We start from the raw sequence: 20,790 nt of genomic DNA, 5'->3' as shown, positions 1-20,790 counted from the left end.
ACTAACAATGAAATGTGCTCTCCACTTCCAGAGAAAGAATTGATATTGATTGAATACAGACTGTTTTCACTTTTTTCTTTCATTTTCCCTTTTCTTTGAATCTTCTTGTGCAAAATGACTAACAGGGAACTATTTTATATGTATAATCTAGCTTTTATTTCTTGCCATCTTGGGGAGGAAGAGGAAGGAAGGGATAGAATTTGAAATCAAAAGCTTTAGATAAGAATATTATTATTATTATTTTTTAAGAAATGTAAGCAGGTGTTAGGAGCGCTGTCAGAGAGAGAGTGTTTGATCTGTACCAGAAAGGACAAAATCACTCACCCTGACAAAAATCAGGTAATTTAGGAATATCTGAAAACATTTTCAAATTACTTATTGTATATTGTATATATATTGTATATACTTATTGTATATTGTATATTGTATGTACAGTATACATGCTGTTTTATCCTAGTAGAGTGTATACTTCCTGGGTGCAGGGCTATTTCATTTTTTTTTATCTATGGTAATTGCTTGAATAAATAAATGAATGAATGCATACATCCTTAGATTTTTTTTTTTAAGAAAAGGAAAACTACCCAAATTAGATGGACCAGTTATTTCTTTTTATCACGAACACTGTCAGTGTCCCTGTTCTAAATGTAATATGTTCTCTCTGGATTACTCTAGAGACGATCAATAAGACAAATGGACAAATGAATAAAATGTAAGTAATTTGGCCCATAAATCACTTCTCTCCTTGTAAGGTTCAGAAACCGAACTATTTCACTCATTAAAACCTTTGTGATTTGCTATTATCGAAGCCAACAGGCACCCCAGGCACTTCTAAGTCATTCGATTCCAGTTTGTGCATTCTCTTTTCTACTTACTGCTGCCATGGTAACTGTCCATTGACCTGCCCATCGGGGAAATAGAATCTCTGGAAAGACCAAAAATGTTTCATAAATTCGCTTGCCAGGGAAGGTCAGGAAAGAACGGTCAGATTTTTACTGAATGACTTACAAAGCCCATTAATGGGGAGAGCAGCCCGACAGAATCTCACTCCAGCTCTGGGGAAGGAAGGGTCACTAAGCCAGGACTAAACCATCTTTAGAGTGGGGGGGGATGGCCTCTTTCAGTACCCCCAACTTAAATCCCTTTTTAAGCTGCCTCCGTGTTTCAAATTTCTGCTTTACTTCTTTTGTTGTTTAGCTGTGTCCGACTCTTTGTGGCCCTTTCTGGGATTTTCTTAGCACTGATACTGGACTGGTTTGCCATTCCCCTCTCCAGCTCATTTGACAGATGGGGAAACTGAGGCAAACAGGGTGATGTGACTTTCTAGGGTCATATAGTAAGTGTCTAAGGTTGAATCTGAACTTAGGAAGATGAGTCCTCCTGACTTCAATCCTGGTACGACATCCACTGCATTCACCATTATTTCTTTTGAGAGGGTCCAGATGAAGGGGGTATCCCCTTCAAAGTGAGTGCATCTTAAGATGAATACATTTCAACCTTAATTTGATCAGCCAAGAATGAATGCTGTAAGGGAAAGCTGAAATGCCTTTTGAGGCTTTGCTTTTGTCTCCTTACTGAAAAATATGATTTTTCCCTCAACTTTTCTGAGGAGTTGAAAATATGAAATCTAACTGGGATATAAATTATTGCACTAAATTATTTTTCATCAGGCTTTTAAGGGAAATGATTTTTACTTAACTTTTTCCACGATGGTTGATTGTACTTCACTGTAGTGAGACTGACTGCCCTTGGATTGGCAAAGTCAAGCAGACAAGTTTCAAGGTTGTTCAAAATTTGTTTCCTCATCCTGATTTGTGCTTTTCATGTCATGTTTTCATTGCTTTCCCTTGTTTTCTCTTTTAAAATTTACTTTAAAAATCATAACATCTACAAGGATAATCACAATCAGGAGAATAAGCTATACCCTAGCTTAAACTGTGGGTCGTGACCCCTATGGGACTACAAAATTATGATTTATTAATTTTTGTATCTATATATCTGGACCATGAAAAACCTCTCAGGTGAAAAGGGGTTGTGAGTGAGAAAAGTTTAAGAAGCCCTGAGCTATACAATGGCAAAAAAGAGTAAGTAGAAATAATTCCCAAAGTCAGGGGACCCTAGACTGATCCCAATGACTAATCTTGATTCCAAAGAATGCGTGAGGAGACAGTCTCCTCGAGGAGACAATCTCCTCTCGGAGACAGAGGTGAAGAACCGTGGATGTAGAGTGCTTCACGTTCTATGAGACAGAATCATTTGGCCAATTGACTTTGTTGAGCAGATTTTCATATTTAGAGCCACAGGTTTTGAGTTGGGAGACAATTTCTGAGATAAGCGAATCATGTGCCTTAAACCCCTTTGGCAGCCCAGTGCAGCCTCTGGATCTTCTCAGAATTATGGCCTTTAAAAAAATTCCTATTAGAAGAAAATGCTACATTTCAGCTAGAGGCCAGTGAAAATAATGATGTCATTTTTTCCTATCCAAAGTGACAGATCCCCTGAAATCTATATCCATGGGTCACTTGGAGGTTTGTGGACTCCAAGTTAAGAACCTCTAATCTAGTCCTGTCCCTTCAAATGATTACAGATGAACAAAAAGAGGCTATTAGTATTTGTGATTTGCTCTTATTAGTTAGGTTATTAATTACTTGATTAAAGTCATGAGAGAGAGGAATATCCAAAGATGGGATTGAATCCAGGCCCTTTGACTCCAGAGCCAGGTACCCCTCCCCTTACAAAGTACAATCCTTGGGTATATGTGTGTGCAGCACAGAATGACTTTGGTCTAAAAAGAAAAGGCAGCCATTAACATACACGGAGACACAAAACACAGACATACACACGTGTGAAAGGAGAGGAAATCACCAATGAAGAGAGAGACTTTGGAGCAGACTTGGTAAATGGACATTAAAAAGATGAAAAATAAACAAATTATGAATCCATAATGTAAAATTTTTTTTCTTCTTACAACAAACGGCCAGACACCTGACTAACTCCCCCACTGATTTATTTCAAAAGGAAGCAACAGTTTCTCTGGAAACATGAATGCTCCAAGAAGGGAGAAGGGATGACAAATCACTTTTTTCATGGAACAGCTGCTTGTCATTGGATGAAAACTCATTCTCCTGTACTAGAAAGCTCAATTAGAAAATCAATTAAGCCCACCTTTCTTTCCTGCCAACAGGCCACACAATCACACCTCTCCTCCCCATTTTGGATCTAATTCTTTGTAACCATGTGAGCCCACTGAAAACTCCTTGGTCTCGGTGCTGGTCACATCCAATAGAGGTGGGTGAGAGGAGGGAGGCATTCTACTTTAGGAATAGTTAGTCAAGAGCAGAAGGAAGGCCCCGCCCCAGCCCATCCCACCTCCTCATAGCTGGATCCATCCTCCCTTGCTTTAGGAGATCATCCCAGCGGGAGCTCTATCCCTGCAGAATCATCAGACCCATTGTCACTTTGTTTCGGGGGGGACACAGGGTTGAGCAGATGGTTTGTAAAGGAGCCACCTCCAAAAAATCTGTAAACAAGTTGTGGTGTTTGAGAGCTTTGAGAGCTACAGGAACACAGGGAAGAATGAGATCCGCTTTTGGCCATCCCTTCCCTCTGACACGGGACCGCTAAGACCTTTTTTATACCACAGACCCCTCGTTAGTCTGGTAAAGGTTACAGTTGTCGTCTAAGAGCAACGTGTTTAAATGCATAAAACAAAAAAGTCCGGGCTTACAAAGGAAACCAATTACACAGAAATGCAATTATTAAAACACTTTTAAAAACACATTTACACAGGTTAAGAATCCTTACAAATATACCCATCTTCCTTCTGAACATCACGTACTCTTAGTCAACAACTTCCCAAGCCACTTAATGGCAAGACCAGTCATGTGGAAGGCCACGATCAATGTTCTAATCTTCCCAGGCAGAACATTGATCACAACTATCATCCAGCCATTCCCAGTGAAACCTTTCCAGTGAGCAGATCAATAAACATTTATTAAGCACCTACCAGTGCCAGGCACTGAGATAACCCCCACCCCGGGAAAGACAGTCCCTGTTTTCAAGGAGTTAAAAATCTAATTGGGAGACAACACGGAAACGACCGAGTACAAATCAGCTAGAGACAGGACTCACTGGGAATAAGCAACGAAGGGAAGCATGAGTAGCAGGGGGAGGAGAGAAGCTTCCATTAGAGAGGACTTCAAGAAAGCCAGGAGGTGAGAGGAGGAGGGAGAGGGTTCCGGATGTGGGGGGCAGTTAGTAAAAATGTCTAGATTCTCTTTAGAAGAATATTTGTAAATAATGGCGTTTCTGTGCAATCAGGGCTAGTGTCCACTTGGGAAAGACTGCATCAGGCTGCAGGATTTCAGAATTCTTTTTTAAATAAAAAAAACAATACACTGTTTTCTGAATCATGTCGGGAGAGAAAAAGATTTCAGAATTCTGATCAAGGTGCAACCGATATCGATTGCAGAGACCTAACGGAGAAGCGTCTCTCCCTTCTAGCCGAGGGCTGTAGATCCGGGATGACGTGGGGCAGGCAGTTTCAGACACTGTTATTGATTTGTTAGAAGGATGCTAATTTATATACAGGTTGTCTCCCTGAGAGAATCTACACTTCTGAAAGGGGAGGATCGGTTCGTTTTTCCCAAAATAAAGCCAAGTGTCTGGTACCTAGTAAGTACTTAATAACCGCTGCTTGATTGATTGAGTCTGTGGGGTGGAAGGAGAGTCATTGGGAAAAGGCATTACTATGAAAGAAAGGACATTAATACAACATAAAAAACCAAGGAAGGCTAGAATCTGTGCCCAAATATCCACTAATCCACTGTGCGTCTGCAGGGATTCAAAAGTGGGGTCCATGATCACAGGACGCCCGGATCTCAGAATTGGAAGAGATTTACAAGGCTATTGAGAAGCTCTAAGAACCTCCTCTCCAAATCATTGATAAGTGCTCACTGAACTTGTGCTTGAAGGGTTTCAGGGTAACTTCTAGCCCATTTCACTTATGGATAAGTCACTCAATAAATGCTTGTTGGTTGATTAACTAGGGAGATTTTCCTTATTTTAAGGTTAAATCTGTCACTTTGGGACTTCCACCTACTGCTCCCAGTTTCTCCCTCGGGCGATGTAGATTAGTGTTGCTCCATCCTCCATTTGACAGCCCTTCAAATACTAACACACTGAGCCAAATGCTGGGTTTAAATACCAGAAATATTACCTATCCCCTGCTAAAAGCAGACATCCTCAACTAGCAGTGCAAGGAACAGGATTCTTTGCCATGGTCATTGGTTAATTCTCCAATGAGAATTATTATTTCAATATCTGAATAATGAGCAGTGTGTTGAGGAGAGTCTACCCTCAATAGGGTCATGGGAATTTTTAAAGCATTCCACAATATTAAAAACCCAGCCAATTCTTAAATGAGGAATAAAAACCACCCAGGTCATTCTCTTTCTGCATTTCGAGCTTTACCTTTTCGACGGCGGGATGCTCTTCGCTGGTTACGCTCGTTTTTCTCGATTCGTTTTTAGACCTGCTCAGTCTCCTGGACACCTTCTCTCTCAGCAAAGTAGCATAGCCGATGTGTTCGTAGATGGGGTTTGTTGTCATTTTGGAAATGTATTCAGAGGCTTTTGTTTCTATGTACAGTGTGATCAAGCCATCTGTCACCAAGTCGTGGATGGATTCAAACCTCTTTTCTCCCACAAAGTGTTTCCCATCATAGAAAAGCCGGTAGTTGAGTGTCTGGTTTCCAAACCTGCATGTTTGAGAATCAGAGAATTCATTAGCAGCTGTGATGGTAAATGCATTATTAGACCAATAGACAGGCAGATGATACCAGCTTCATCCCATTCTCAGAGGAAGCGCCTGTGGGCCGACTCCAAATCACAAACTACCTGAGGACTCGTCTAGAAATAGCTGGGGCAGGAGGGGGCAGAAGCTGGACTGCTCTGCCGCTCGTAGATTATTAGAACATCTGAGTTCCTCTTCTGCCCCACTTGTTACACCAACACTCCCGCCCCCAGACCCGGGGTTCTCCCTCGGTGGGGTCCATGGTTATGTCCAAGGGTCCGTGATTGCCATTTTACCTTTATTAGCTCCAACACAATATAGCACGAACGCCAGCATAAAAAATAAGCAAATATCCCTTCTGTGAGCTGAATAAATAATAAGTCTCACACATAGATATGTCAGACTGTTTTTCAAATGTGTGAAGATGCTGGTGGGATAAATGGAACACGTTCATTTGAAAGCAGGAATTGGAGCACCAAATGGAGATGTGGTCTCAGAGTCAGAAGCACCTGGATGCAGGTCCCGCTAATGATGGATGAGGGTTCAACGACTTCTAACTCCTGAACCACATCTTCCTGCTGGGTCCTGGCTATCCCGATGCTGGACAGCTCCTGCCCAGGGCTGTGCCAACTGGCAAACCCTTATGGAGCTAGCCCTACTCCCTCATCCACCCACCTGTGTCCCCGCCTCTTGCTTTGGGACCAATAGAACATCATTTAATTGCCCTCCAGCTCTCCTCCTCATCCCATGCCTTTGCCGTCTGAGGCCACAATCCTCCTGCACACATTGTCTCTTCTCACAGGCAAGGGCTGTCTCACTTTTTGTATCTGAAGCTGCCCATACTCAGCTCCCTGTCCAGCACATGGACGGCTTCTTAACAGGGGCTTTTTCAATTTTTCGTTCATTCATTCAAACTACCTATTATGGCCTCAGTGCCCTCTCTAGGTTACACAAGAGTTGCTGACGGACATTGGTGTAGGGAGTCCCCACTCTGGGAGTTTTCAGCATGATGGATCATGGGTACAGAAGAGAGGTTACAGAAAGGCATCTACATGTGAAAGCTCTGTGATTTCCCCAGCACAGGGGACGCTTGGGCATCCCCCAACCTTGCTCAAGAGGAACATAACTCACTTATAACTTAGTAGATAAAGCCTAGGAATGTGAGTGACTTGTCTAAAGTCATACAACGACTCATCTGTCAAAATGTAGTGAGTTTGAACCCAGGTATCACCAGCCCCAAGCCCAGAATCGCATCCTTATAAAGATGCCTCCTTAACAGAAAATAGTTGTAAAGGGCTGAAACTCTGAATTGATGCACTGGGGTTGGACAACCGAGCACTTAAGGCTAATTACCAATCGGACAATACTCTATTAGTGTATGTTTGGAAAATGGCCCTTCCCACTATCCCTGCTGGCTCAATGATTGGTGTATACAGAGAATTGTGGGAAGGATTAAGGTGTGGAGTGAGACTAGCCAGGGTCACTTTGGAGGTAGAGGAGGAAGAAGGAGGTTGTGGAGATCCTGCATCCATCAAATTTATTTCTATGCCTAAAGACCAAGAAAAAAGACCAAGGACTTTTGCTTATCCTGACTCCGGCTGATTCTAAGGTATCCAGGGGCCAACTCGATCTTCGTAAGGAAAGAAGTAACAGAAATGGGCAAACATTTTTCACTTCATTGTTGCCCATGTCCCAGTTTACCTTAGTGCCAGCGTGTAGCAGCCCGGCTGGCGCTGACTTTCTCTGAGAATATAAGCTCCTTCTGTGCCCCCGAGAAGCTCGTCGGCTTGCTCGCGAGAGATGATCCCGTGGAACCTAGGAGAGGAGAAGAACATCAGAGCCCAAGCAGCCGCTCTGGTCAGAAGGAGCACAAAAGCGACGGCTCGCTTACATCCCTAGGCCAACAAGAGCCGCAGTGAGGTGACGCCCTGGGAGCTGGGACAACAGCGGGAAAGTGGAATCTTGGCCGGGGAGGTCAGAGGGAAAGGTCGCTATCCCCGAGCAATCTGGGGCTTTTACAGGCAGATTTCCCCTAGCTACCATTCCTCCTTTGGCTGAAGATTGGGATCCCATAAGTACAAGGGTTGGTTTTTTTTTTGTTTTTTTTTTGCTGTGCCCCTTGGGCAATCTATTTAATTGTTCTGAACCCTTTCCCTCATCTTTTTCTTCCTTGAGGGAAGAGAAGGACTCTCTTCTATATTTGAATTCACATTAATTAATGCTTATTGATTAACTGATTAGTAAAATGGAATTTAGAGGGGGACAGCCAATTCTGTGCTGGTCTGGTCAAGTCACTTCACTTCTCATCGACCCCCTCAATCCAACCCTAAGGCTTTGGGTTACTTCTGCATTGGCGAAGGGACATTCTCACTGGGACTTTCCTACATTAAAATGACACACCCACCTCATGCCCTGTCTCCTCCTAGGAAATTACTGATGGAGAAATAAGGACCCTCTCTCCCACACTGTGGCTTCTGGGATTTTCTTCCTTGACGTGAAATTGCAAGCAGCACCAAGAGCCAGACCACAGTGATTTTTTCCAACGGCGTACATGGGCTGTTCACTGGTATCCCTCACTCTCAAAGCATGGCCAGCCCGGAGTTTTTTTCAGCCTTTGGGAACATCCTGTCTCTTGGGCCTCCTGAACGTTTATAAAGAGCTGTGGTCTGCCCGTCCCCATCATGCACTTCTTCATTGCTCTTTAGGGGAGCCTCAATTATAATTTTTCTGAGGTTACCGTGTTCGTGGGTCACATACTTCCCAGCCTCACAGGAAGGATGTTGGGGTAAAAACATAAAAGTTGGGGCTCACTGAATGCGGTATATACTTTCCCAGGGTAGTCACCCTGCTGGCTCCCTGCTGCTCCCCTCTGGAGACAGATCATTTTTCTTGCAGGGCCCACCCAGCACATATGCACACCGTGGGGTAGGACAGCAGGCAAACACGAGGGTCCCGCCAGCTCCTCTGAGCAATCACGTCCAGGGCCGGGCCCTGAGAGCTTGTAGGGAGGCGAGCCCCTCTTCCCCTTGCAAGCTTAATGGCAATCGTGAGGTCTTCCTGTAGTAACTCAAATACCAAGGTCTTGGCTCACATGCACAGCAGGTAGGCTGGGTCTCATTCAAGCAATATTTTGTAATCCAAACTCAGAATGTTGCGTCCAGCCCCGGCCCGGTCAATTCAAGCCCAGTGTTTTCAATCCACTGCTTTACCTGGCCCCATTTTTTCTGAATTCTATAACTTCAAATGATCGATTTTTAAAAGTAGGATTGTCTATCTGGATTAGGCTAAAATAATTTCTCCCTAAGAACTGATTTTTTTGATCGAAAGGTAAGTTCCTGTGGCCGCTGGGTGGTACAAGAGATATCACCCTGTACCTGAAGTCAGGAACACCCGAGTTCAAATCCTCCATTAGATGCTTACTTAATCTTGTGATTCTGGGCAAATCACCGACTCTCTCCCAGCCTCAGTTTCTTTATCTATAAAATGGGGAGAGCACCTACTTCTGAATCAGGTTGTTATAAATTCAAAATGAGATCATAAGTTAAAGCATTTTATAAAAGGCTAGCTATTGTTATTTCAAAGTGTGGGAGAGCATCTTATACCATGGTTGTACTTGTCATTTCATTTCTGCACGTTTAATCAAATCTGCCTAAAAATTACTTAAGTCAGAATTTCATCTGGGGACAAAAATAAGTTATGGGGAATCCTAATAACAAGCTCTTTTCATTCAAATTGTCTTAGATTCTCTTCTGTCCTATTAGCTCAGTCTCTGATCTGATCAATTCAGGAGGCCCCTCCAGTGGTTTAAACTGGGCCCCACTCACTCTTCCTTCCGGTGTGGGGGAGGCCTTCTTTGCTTTCTCCCAGTGTCTCCAGAGGCCAGTGGAGCACCCTGTCTGCCCACCCGTCAGCCTTCCCTGATGCTACACAACGGGCTCATTTTCTTGTCCTGGACTTCCATCTCTGATTCCTAGAGAATGCACTGCCCCTCCCAACTGCATGTCAGCTAAGGTTTTGATGGGGGAACCTTTGATATTTTCATTAAGATTCTTCAGAAACACAAGGACATGTGGGGGACTCAGAATGTTGCATCCAGCCCCGGCCCGGTCAATTCAAGCCCAGTATTTTCAATCCACTGCTTTACCTGGCTCCATTTTTTCTGAATTCTCTCTCTCTCTCTCTCTCTCTCTCTCTCTCTCTCTCTCTCTCTCTCTCTCTCTCTCTCTCTATCTCTTTCTCTCTCTCTGTCTCTCTCTGTCTCTGTCTCTCTCTGTCTCTCTCTGTCTCTTTCTCTGTCTCTCTGTCTCTTTCTCTCTGTGTCTGTCTGTCTGTCTGTCTGTCTGTCTGTCTCTCTCTATGAGGTTCTTCAGAAACACAAGGACACGTGGGGGACTCAGAACCTCAGTGCTGGGGGAGGGAAGAGGAGGCCCACGAGGAACATGAGAGCGGCCTCTGGTATTTGAAGGGCTGCCACACAAAGGATGGATTTGTCCACACAATCAGAAAGAGGCGGATGAGGAGCCAGGGAGGGAGGCAGAAATCGCAGGAAGGCAATTTGGGTTTGATATTAGGAGCGCTCTGGGATGGACAGCTCTGATGGAGCTGTCTAAAGGAGAACGACAGTTCTGGGAGGCGATGGCAGACATTTCCAAACAAAAAAAGGGCAAATAGGAAAATGTTAGAAGTTACTGACCCACGGAGTTACTTTCCATCACTACAACATCTGCTGTGAACAATCCAGACACATATTGGGGAGCTCGTGAGTGATGGGAACGGCAAAACACAGTGAAAAGAAAACGGACGAGGAGGCAGAGAAAATCTGCCTCTGGGAAAAGCCACGCTCATCGCCTTGGTTCTCCATTTCATCCACTGCAAAGAAGGGGTGGCCGAGAGTACCCGCTCTGGAGTCCAAGAGGGTCACCACCCACCCTCTGACCTCCCTGTGGGATGCCCCCAGCCAGTCCCTCTGATCCTCAGCTTTATCATGAATGTCAGGGCCTCCATGATTGTGGGATCAGCAGGGCCTCTGGTTCAGTTTGGGGCATCAGGAAACGAGAGGTCCCTTTCTTCTGAAAGATCCTTCGCTGCTAATGGAGCCCTGCACCGATCATGCAGGCCTTGGACCCCAGCGTAGCTGAGAGGAATGCATCCTAATCATGAGTCATCACAAAATGCTCATTTATTTAGCATCCTAAAGTTCACAGGAAGCAGCTAAGCGGTGCAGTGGGCAGAGCAACAGACCCGAAGACACAAGGAGAACTTGCCTCAGAACTTACCGGCTGGGGAAGCCTGGGGAAGCCACTTCAGCCCTGCCTGCCTCCGTTTCCTCAGTTGTAAACTGAGGGTGGTTATCGGGAATAACTGAAACCATACTGTGAAGCACAGTAGCTGGCTCGTACAAAGCCTTGAGAAACGCTCATCTCCTTTCCTGTTTCAGCCCTCACAATCCCCTGTAGGGCTGGCGCTGTTATTATTGGCCCCATTTTATAAGTAGTAAAAAGCAGAATTCATGTGGAGCTTCAGATTTTGCCTCATTTCATCCTCACAACAACCAGGTAACATTATAAGCATTGAAAAAGAAGGAACCCGAAGTCATTAGAGTTTGGGCGGCTCAGGGTTGTGCAGCTAGGGAGTGTCTGAGGCTGAATTTGAGCTCGGGTATTTCTGAATACAGGCCCGGCATCCTATTTACGGAACCACCCAGCTGGGCCTCCGCCGTCCCCAGGTTTGGCAAGAGCCACGTTCAGGTAAGTCCGGAGAAGAGGAGAGTAAGCCCCGAGTCTGCCCGGTGGGTTGGGAGCCTTTGCAAGTTAAATCCTCAGGAGTATCGTTGGAGAAGGGGGAGGGATGCCCTAGTGATACCCCAAGCTCAGAGATAGGGGGCTTCATGGCCATGGGTTCTAGGTCCACTTTCAAACCCAAGGCAACTGAGTAAGGAACCCTGGTGTGACTGATTTCAAGGCCCTGTCTAATGGGCCGAGCAACATGAAACTAAAAAGCTTCTACACAAAGTTAATGTACCAGGAATAATAAAGAAAGCAACAGAATGGGAAAAAGCAAGTTTTTCATCAAATTTCCCTTATAAGAGTTTGGCATTCAAAATATACAAGCAACAGATTTTGTATAGATAGAAGACAATTCATATATATGTGTGTGTGTGAATCCATGTACACACATACACACACACACACAGAGTGTATGAAGAGTTTGCTTTATTTGAATTTGCACTACACACTCCCGTTGCACGAGGTCCACATAATTATAACTTCAAATAATGCAAATTTAAATACTTTGACCATTTCATGGGATTCATTATTCATGCTAATGAAGACTTAGCTGTATATATGTGTGTGTACATGCATATGTTTGTTATTTTGCAATAAAGAAGTATTTAAAAATATGAACAAACAGGTCTCAGAAGATGAATTGAAAACTGTTAACAATCATCTGGAATAATCAGCCAATTCACCAGGTGAGAAACATAAATCACATGGTTTCTGAGAGTTTACCTTGTATCTGGAAAATTGGGAAACATGACAAAAGATGGGCCAGTCAGTGTCCAGGCTTTGGGCTCACTGTGCACGGCTGCCGGGGCTGGGAATCGGTGGAGCCATTTTGGAAAGCAATTTGGAATCGTGCAAATAAAGTGGCTAAAATGCCTGTGTCCTCTGACCCAGAGACTTCATTACTGGCCGTATGTCCCTGGAGGCCGCTGATAACAAGGAAGTCCCTGGGTACACCCACATATTTATAGCAGCGCTTTTTGTGAGAGCAGAGAATCAGAAACCAAGTAGGAGCCCATTGATTCAGTAATGGCTAAGCACCTGGTGGTACATGAATGGAATATTATTCTGCTACAGGAATGATAAATGGGATGAATGCAGAGAAATATGGAAAGATCTACATGAAATGAAGCAGAATAAAATCAGCAGAGCTAAGAGAACAATATACACAATGATTATGACAATGTAAACAGAGAGAACAACGCCACATGAAAGCCAAAGAGAGAGCAGCAAAATGTGAAGAATAAGCCGGGCTCAAAAGAGTAGACACCCGAAAAGACCTTTATCTCTTCCCTTTACAGAAATGAGGGTCCATAAGTGGACTTTTTCAATATATTGATCAGTATTTCCTCTTCCTCCTTCTCTGTCTCTGTTTCTGTCTCTGTCTCTGTCTCTCTCCCCCTTTCTCTTCCTCTGTCTGTCTGTCTGTCTGTCTCTCTTTCTCTCTCTCTGTCTCTGTCTCTCTCTGAATCTCTGTCTCTCTCTCTCTGTCTCTCCCTATCTCTCTCTCTCTCTCTCTCTCTCTCTCTCTCTCTCTCTCTCTCTCACACACACACACACACACACACACACACACACACACTTAGAAAGATAGTATTTGTTATGCAAAATGCTAGGGGTGGGGAAGGAAAAGCAAGAATACTGGGGGAAATTATGGTGATGTAAAAAAAAAAAGCTATCAATTAAAAAAAAAAGAACATATAAAACTACACAAAGGCAAACGCCCAGGGTCTATTTTAGCAGGAACAGCTTCCAAGCAAGCAGAACCATAAGAAAGGGAAGAGGCTTCCCTGGAAGATGTGGACTTGCCCCTCCCAAAGGATCTTCAAGCAAAAGCTCCAAGATTGAACCCCCGTAAGCTGCTGTTGCTGGGGAAGCAAATGGAAATGCTGAATGGAAAAGGAAAGGGAGGGAAAGGAACAAAAAACATTAAGCCAAATGAAGGGAAACCCTGACTTGGGTCTTCTCCAATTACATGGGAATGACAAGACTTATTCTGATTTTTATCCAACCTTCCATTGGTTGAGCAGATTGTGGGATCATGAATTCAGGGCTAGAAGACATCTACACTCTCATTTTATAGAAGAGGAGATGGAAGCTATGGGAGTTAAATTCTCTTCCTAAGGTTACACTGGTCCGACTCAGGGGTCGAGAAAAGTTTTGAACCCAGGTCCAGAGTCAGGTTTCTTACACCCATATTACATGGGTTCCCATTGATCTACAGGCTCTGCCTTTCTATATTTCCCCAAGAGGTAATTAAGGCCCAAGGAAGTGGCGATCAAGCCAAAGTCACATTAACAGCAAGTGTCAGAGGTGGGATCTCCATTGATTTGACCGCACTTTGAATATTAAACATCCAGAGCTTTACACTAAATTTGAGTGAAAATAAAAGATTGCTGTAAGCCCTCATCATGGCGCAGGACCATATTAAAGTCCAGATGGCAATAACACTCAGCCACTGCCCATTTTGAAAGTAACCTGATATCAGGTATTTCCCTTTCAATATTACTGGAAAGAAAAAGCCGGCGCTTGCATGTCTCAAGGAAAATTTAGTATAAAGAAGTCTGATTACATTTACTTTTGATTGTTAGATTCTTATAGTATGGTCATTTTGACAGGAACCCATAAATTCTAGAATATTTTAATATTTAATATTAAGAACATACAGTATGACATACCAACTGATTGCATATTTAAATTATTAAAATAAAGAGCAGTATAATACGTACTCTCTTCCATAATATTTTGGTCTGTTCTCCACCTATATTGAGAGAGAGAGAGAGAGAGAGAGAGAGAGAGAGAGAGAGAGAGAGAGAGAGAGAGAGAAAGAGAGAGATTCATTAATAATGCATTAGAATTCAAATCATGTAGATTAAAATACCATTCAAGTAAACAAGGCGAGAATTCTGAAGGCAACTTGATCACATTAAGGCTCTGTGGACTTTTTACACAGCCGACTGTAAAAAGAATGAGAAAAATATTCCGAGCCACTTTGTTGTTGAGTCGTTTTTTAGTCGCATTTGAGTTTTTGTGATCCCATTTGGGGTTTCCTTGGTAGACATAATGGAATGGTTTGCCATTTTCTTTTTCAGCTCATTTTACAGAGAGGGAAACTGAGGGAAACAGGGCTAAGTGACTTGTCCAGAGTCACACAGCTAGGAAGTATCTGAGGCCGGATTTGAACTTAGAAAAAGGAATTTTGCTAACTCCAGGCTCGGACTCTACCCCCTCTGCCACCTATCTGCCAACCTGGGCAGCTTATAGATGCAGAATCGGGACGCTGGGAAGCTGCCAGGCATCTAAGGAGTCCCTTCCCCCTGTCTCTGAACGGGACTGCCTAAAAGTCACCTCCTATCCCAAAAGAAACAGTTTTCTGTTTTAAAAGATAGACTAGAATCAATTCAAGGAAAATAGAACCTCCCCTCCCCCATGACTTTCATTTCAACAGGAAAAAAGAGTCATTACATTCAATTGTTAACTTGATTTTGTAGAAGAAAAATAAAATCCAAATTATTCAAGCACAATAAAACTCAAGTATTTATTCCCTTTTTCATTTGACTTTTCCATCACAAACTTATACAGTGGCAATTGTATAATTGCCAACACGTGGCAATACCATTCTTGCTCATGTTAATTTTACTTTATTTTTCATTGTAATATTTTATTTTATTTTCTGTAATTCTTGTTTCTTTTTTTCCCTTCTCTTTAACCCACCCCTACAATGGAAAATCTTCCAGGCAACAAAGAAGCAGCATCTAAACAAAGCCCTTTGATCCAGTGACCACGTTTCCCATTCCACATCCACAGTCCCCCACCTCTCCCCATCACCGAGAGGAGAAAGGCGTGTTTCCTTAAGAGTTTTCCAGATCCAAGACTCTTATAAGTTATCAGAGTCTGACTCTCTTTAGGGATAGAATCTACCTTAGGGATCATCTGGTTCGATGTCTCCATTTTATAGCCAAGGAAACAGGGTCATAATGGTTAAGGCACTCCCAGGCCCACCGACCGGGTCAAAGACATGGACTGCGGGATATGCTGTCAACCGTGGTCGCAGTGGGGAGGGTGGGATTGGAACCCGGATCATCCGAGCTGAAGCCCCCATTGCTTTCCTCTGTGTCTCTCCCTCCCTATTTAGAAATACCTCCATCACTGATGGCTGGTTCACATCCACCAGAAAGTAGGGCGGGGATTGCCTTAGCAGGCAGAGAAAGGGGGCTGAAGGCCCTAAAGATGAATCTTACAACCTTAAAAATCATGGAGGGAAAGTCTGCTTCCTAGAGACAGCCGGCGTGCACTCACCAGGCAGCGTTTGCAAATATGTGCTCATTTTTATGTGCATATTATAAGGGAAAAGTATCGAGCCAGGAGAGGGATTTATGGCCCTAAAGTACTGCTGCTTGTTTGCTCAGTATCATTTGGGGAGAGAGAAAAAGAGAGAGAGAGAGAGAGACAGAGAGAGACAGAGACACAGAGAGAGACAGAATCAGAGACAGAGAGACAGACAGAGACAGAAAGAGAAACAGAGAAAGAGACACAGAGAGACAGAGAGGGAGAGACAGAGAGAGAGAGAGAGACAGAGAGAGACACACACACAGAGACAGACAGAGACAGAAACACACAGAGAGAGACAGAGACAGAGAGATAGAGAGAGAGAGAAAGACTGAGACAGAGAGAGACAGACAGACAGAGAGAGAGAGAAACACACAGAGAGACAGAGACAGAGACAGACAGAGAGACAGAGACAAAGAAGAGAGAGAGAAACACAGAGAGAGACACAGAGAGACACACACAGAGAGAGACAGAAACACAGACAGAAACAGAGAGACAGAGACAGAGATAGACAGAGACAGAGACACACACAGAGAGAGAGAGAGAGACAGGCAGATAGAGACAGAGAGAGAGAGAGAGAGAGAGAGACAGAGAGAGACAGAGAGAGACAGAGAGAGAGAGACAGAGGCAGCATCATGGACAGACAGATGTGGCAATCTTTAAAAAGGCATTTATTTCATCACCTGATTTCTCCTGCCACAAATGTCTCACTAGAGCTTGTGGGATGGGGATGGGGCAGAGGAACCTTTGAATAGGGAACTCTTTCGTTTGGAACCCTTTTCAAACTCTTTCATTTGAATCACCCCATTGATTTGAAAAGTTCTGTCACTCTCTGATGAATCTGCCATTTTTCATTCCCCAGTAAAAGAGGTTCCGTGACAATAAGGTATCATGAAATTCAGAGAAAAGCCACCAGCTGCAGATAGTTGCCCATCTCTTAAGTGAAAATGAAAGTAGCTTCTTCAGTGTTTTTAGACTGTTAGCACCTGCTCTGCTTGTTGAGTCTGCTGTCTTGCACAGAAGACACTCAATAAGTGATTGCTGAATTAATGAAAGCACTTCTTCACCTGACTTCCCCCTCCCCCCAACTCCAAAGAAGCACACAGTAATGACCCCCCCCCAACTGAATTTGTGCAAAAGATTAACCATTTTCTTATGGTTAGTACTTTAAATTTTGAGTGTTTTTAACTAAGGGCATATAAGACTCTCTCTGTTCCCCCTCAGGCAATCGAGGTTAAGGAACTCACTCTCCCAGTCTGACACAGCTAATAAGTGGCAAATGTCTGAGACTTGATTTGAACTCAGATCCTTTTGACTCCAGAGCTGGTGTTTTATCCACGATAGAGCCCACACCTAGTTACTCCATTTTTAGCACCATTTTTCTAAATTTAAAGCTCTTCCTTCACACTCTGTGCAGTTTGCCTTTTCTGACCTAATACATATTATAACCCCTCCCCAACACTATGGTCCATTCAAACTGACCTATGTCCTATTCAATCTCCCATCTCCATGCTTTTGAATCCCCAGCTCCCTTCATACTTCAGCTCAAGATCACTTCCTCCATGGCATCTTCTCTAATTCCTCAAGGGTTCTGATGTCCCCTCTTCTCCCAGAAAATTATAGCATATTTAGTTTGTATGTGGTTGTGGACATAGAACATCAGCTACTTGAAGATAGGGACAATGCCTCTTTTTTTGTTTTTGTCTTTGCAGTGCCTACTATAGTGTCAGGCACATAGTAGGTGCTTAAAAATGCTTGCTGATTAATCAATTAAATGAGCCATAAAACACAAGCCAATTCTGTTTTCTTTTATTCTCCTCTTTGCTTCAGTGTAAAAGATGACAAAGTGATCTTGAAGACTGATTGCTTTTCTTTAGTTAATTATTCAACTGACAAATATTTATTGTGAGCCTACTATACTCAAGACACAATGCTAAGTGCCATTCGTGAACCAAGAGCAGGTCTGTGGGTCAGGGACAAAGTCTACGAGATGCTGGTGTTTTTGACATGAGGAAAGATTTGAAGATCTGTTTGACAAATTTTGAACAGAACGGAGTCAGGAGTCAAAGGGAAAGCAGATAATTTTCAGGTCACTTTCATGCTATTAATTCATTCTAAGCTGACTCCAGATCTTTTCCCCTCTCAGGAATGGCTGGTTGGCCACATCTTCTCCACCTGTTCTTGCAGAGTTCATTTTCTGAGCCCAAGTGGAAAGACTTTATCTTCATGTTGTACTTGTTGTTCCTTACCCATGATCCTCCATCTCCTAATTGTGCATTTGCTCTGGCTCTTCCTCATGCCTGCAACGTTCTCCTTCACCTCCTATGTCAAGCTGCCCCAGCTTTTTTCTATTCTCAGTCAAAATCCTGTGTTTTGACAGAAGTCTTCCTCTCAAGCCAGGCCCAGAAGGCATTTCCCTAACCTTTTCTTTCATAAATACACAGTTACATCAGACTGTGAGTTCCTTAGGGGTGGGGACAGTTTTTGCCCTTTGTTGTATCCATAATGCTTAGCACAATGCCAGGCACTCAGAAGACATTTTTAAAACATTTGTTAAATGACTATTAATTTTCATCTTATTAGATTCACACACAAATAAATACATACATACATACATACATACATACATACATACATACAAACATCTAAAACACATTTCACTTGCCATCATTTTTTTTTTCCTATTTCAGCACTTAGGACAGACACTTAATAGATACTTCTTAAATGAATGATTGATTTCAGGCTTGACATTGGCCTGAAATGCCACCAAAGAATGATAAAATTATTTGAAGAAGTCACAAATTTTGGGGGGTAAACAATACTTTACTACAGGAAACCATTCCAGAAAAATCCAAGAAGGCAGAAAAATGAGGGGAATTAAGGAAAGCGAAACAGTGGAGTGGCTGGATTTGAGAAATCTGTAAGTTGAAAATACGATGAGAAGTTGATAATAGAATCGGAAAACAACTGGGGAGCGTCTGTCCTCAAGGAGCTTGTTGTGTGTATGTGTGTGCAGGGGGTGTGTGGGTACAGAAAGGAGGGGATCCGAGGATGATGAAGGCACAAATGGAATTCACAGGAAGTGCTTAGCAAGCCAAGTGAAAGCTGAGCTGAAGTTTGAAGGATGCTAAGAGGTGAACACAAGGACATTCTGGGCATGGGGAACAGGTGGAAATGTTTTGTCATAATAGCAGATGAGCTTGGCCAGAATGTAGCATATGTGAAGGGGAATGACTACAAGTGAGTTTGAAAAAGTTGTTTGGAGTCTCATTATAGAGCGGGAGTGGGGGGGTGGAGGGCGGTGGATGCACAGGGAGTCACTGAAGATATTTTAGTGGACAAAGAATATGGTCAGAATTGTGCCCTTAAGATTATTTTGGCTACTGTGTGGAAAATGGAGTCAAGTGGTGTAAAAGAGAAAGCCAAATAGAAAGACAATAATGAGGAGAAGGAGGAAGAAGAGACATAAGAAGGAAGAGAAAGAAGAGAAGAAACAGAAGCAGTATTTATATAACAACAAAGTTTGCAAAGTGCTTTATAAATATTATTTCATTTGATCTTCACAACAACTCTAGAGAGTGCTATCATTATACCCATTTTACAGATGAAGAAACTGAAGCAGAGTGATTTGCTTAGGGTCAGCCTGCTAGTAAATGTCAGGGTAGATTAGAATTTAGGTTTTCCTGATTCTAGAGCCGGTGCTCTATCGACTTTGTCACCTAGCTGATTCTGTTGTTAAATAAAAGCTATATTTAGAGAGAAAGGAAGATTAATCTGTAAATGAGTTTATTTTTTTGGTAAGATTATTCCCATAAAGGTAAATGCAGACTCTTTCATGTTCAATGAAAGGTAATTTAATGAAGATTGCTGAATCCTGTGTAAACAAAGTTTCCTATTATTGAAAAAGAAAGCTTTTCTAATCTCTCAGCAGCTGGTAAATGTTAAGTTTTCATCTCCTAGAATTCATTAAAAAGGAAAAAACAGGAATTTAAAAGCCTTTTACATACATCAGCTAGAGTACCAACTTCCCCTCAGAATTCATTAAGCAGAGTGAGGATGCATTTGATTGGAGTTAAAACTTATGAATGTTAAGTCAATTTAATTCTGAGAGAAAATACAAGGATTTCACTTCAAATTAGAAATTCTGGTTTCATCTTGCGGATGAGAGAAAAGAAAGTGACAGAATAGCAAATTATGTCTTCGTGACCCAGGACTCAGTGAGCAATGAAAACGTGCAAAATCCAAAATCGATTGTCTGCTTTTCACCCAGAAGCCACTTCTCACTTTTCATCGGGCCTTCCCCTCGAGCTTCATGGATCTCACCAAAGTCATGGGGACACAGATTGCTCCCTGTCTCCGTGGACACGTGACGGACTGTTATCGTGCCACAAAAAATGACCAAGGGGAGAAGCTTCAGAGAAACCCGGGACGACTCGTATGAACTGATGCACAACAGGTTAGGCAGGACCAGACAAGAAAGACTGATGAACTCCCACCCATCAGTGACCAACTCCAACACTGGAAGACGGATAATGATTTGCTAGAGGCCTCTTGGTGGAAAAATAACCCTCTAGGCCGCAGAATGAGACATTTATTCCCTGGGGCTTCTAGAGGGCACTGGCTCTGGACTCAGGAGAACCTGAGTTCGAATCTGACCTCAGCTACCTGCTGTGTGACCCTGGGCAAGTCACTTAACCCAAACTTCTAAAGAAACCATGGGGTTATGAAGAGATGGACAGGACTGAAGGAAAATGACAACTTTACAAATTAAAGCAGATCCATGCCTTTCCAATCTGTATGAATGGACCTTTATGTTCTTCAACAAGTTTCCCCCTGGGGGTTCCCTGAAGCCTGGGGATATTCTTTCTTCCCTTGGACCATTTGGATT

At 43.1% G+C, this 20,790-nt stretch overlaps 1 protein-coding gene across 2 annotated transcripts in view; it reads right to left on the bottom strand.

Moving 5' to 3' along the window:
* CHN2 (chimerin 2) overlaps window positions 1-20,790 on the bottom strand; it is a 263,201-nt gene that overhangs the window by 69,705 nt on the left and 172,706 nt on the right. For both annotated transcript variants that reach the window (XM_052001780.1, XM_052001782.1), the window contains exons 4-6: window positions 14,303-14,334; window positions 7,492-7,605; window positions 5,470-5,755 (exon numbers count right to left, since the gene is read on the bottom strand). In XM_052001780.1, coding sequence (XP_051857740.1) covers window positions 5,470-5,755; window positions 7,492-7,605; window positions 14,303-14,334 — 432 coding nt within the window. The remainder of the gene's footprint in view (window positions 1-5,469; window positions 5,756-7,491; window positions 7,606-14,302; window positions 14,335-20,790) is intronic.

This window comes from Antechinus flavipes, chromosome 5 (assembly GCF_016432865.1).
Source record: "Antechinus flavipes isolate AdamAnt ecotype Samford, QLD, Australia chromosome 5, AdamAnt_v2, whole genome shotgun sequence".
Classification (NCBI taxonomy): domain Eukaryota; kingdom Metazoa; phylum Chordata; class Mammalia; order Dasyuromorphia; family Dasyuridae; genus Antechinus; species Antechinus flavipes.
The sequence above is the reverse complement of the archived record's forward strand: the minus strand, read 5'-3'. Positions and strand labels throughout refer to the sequence as shown.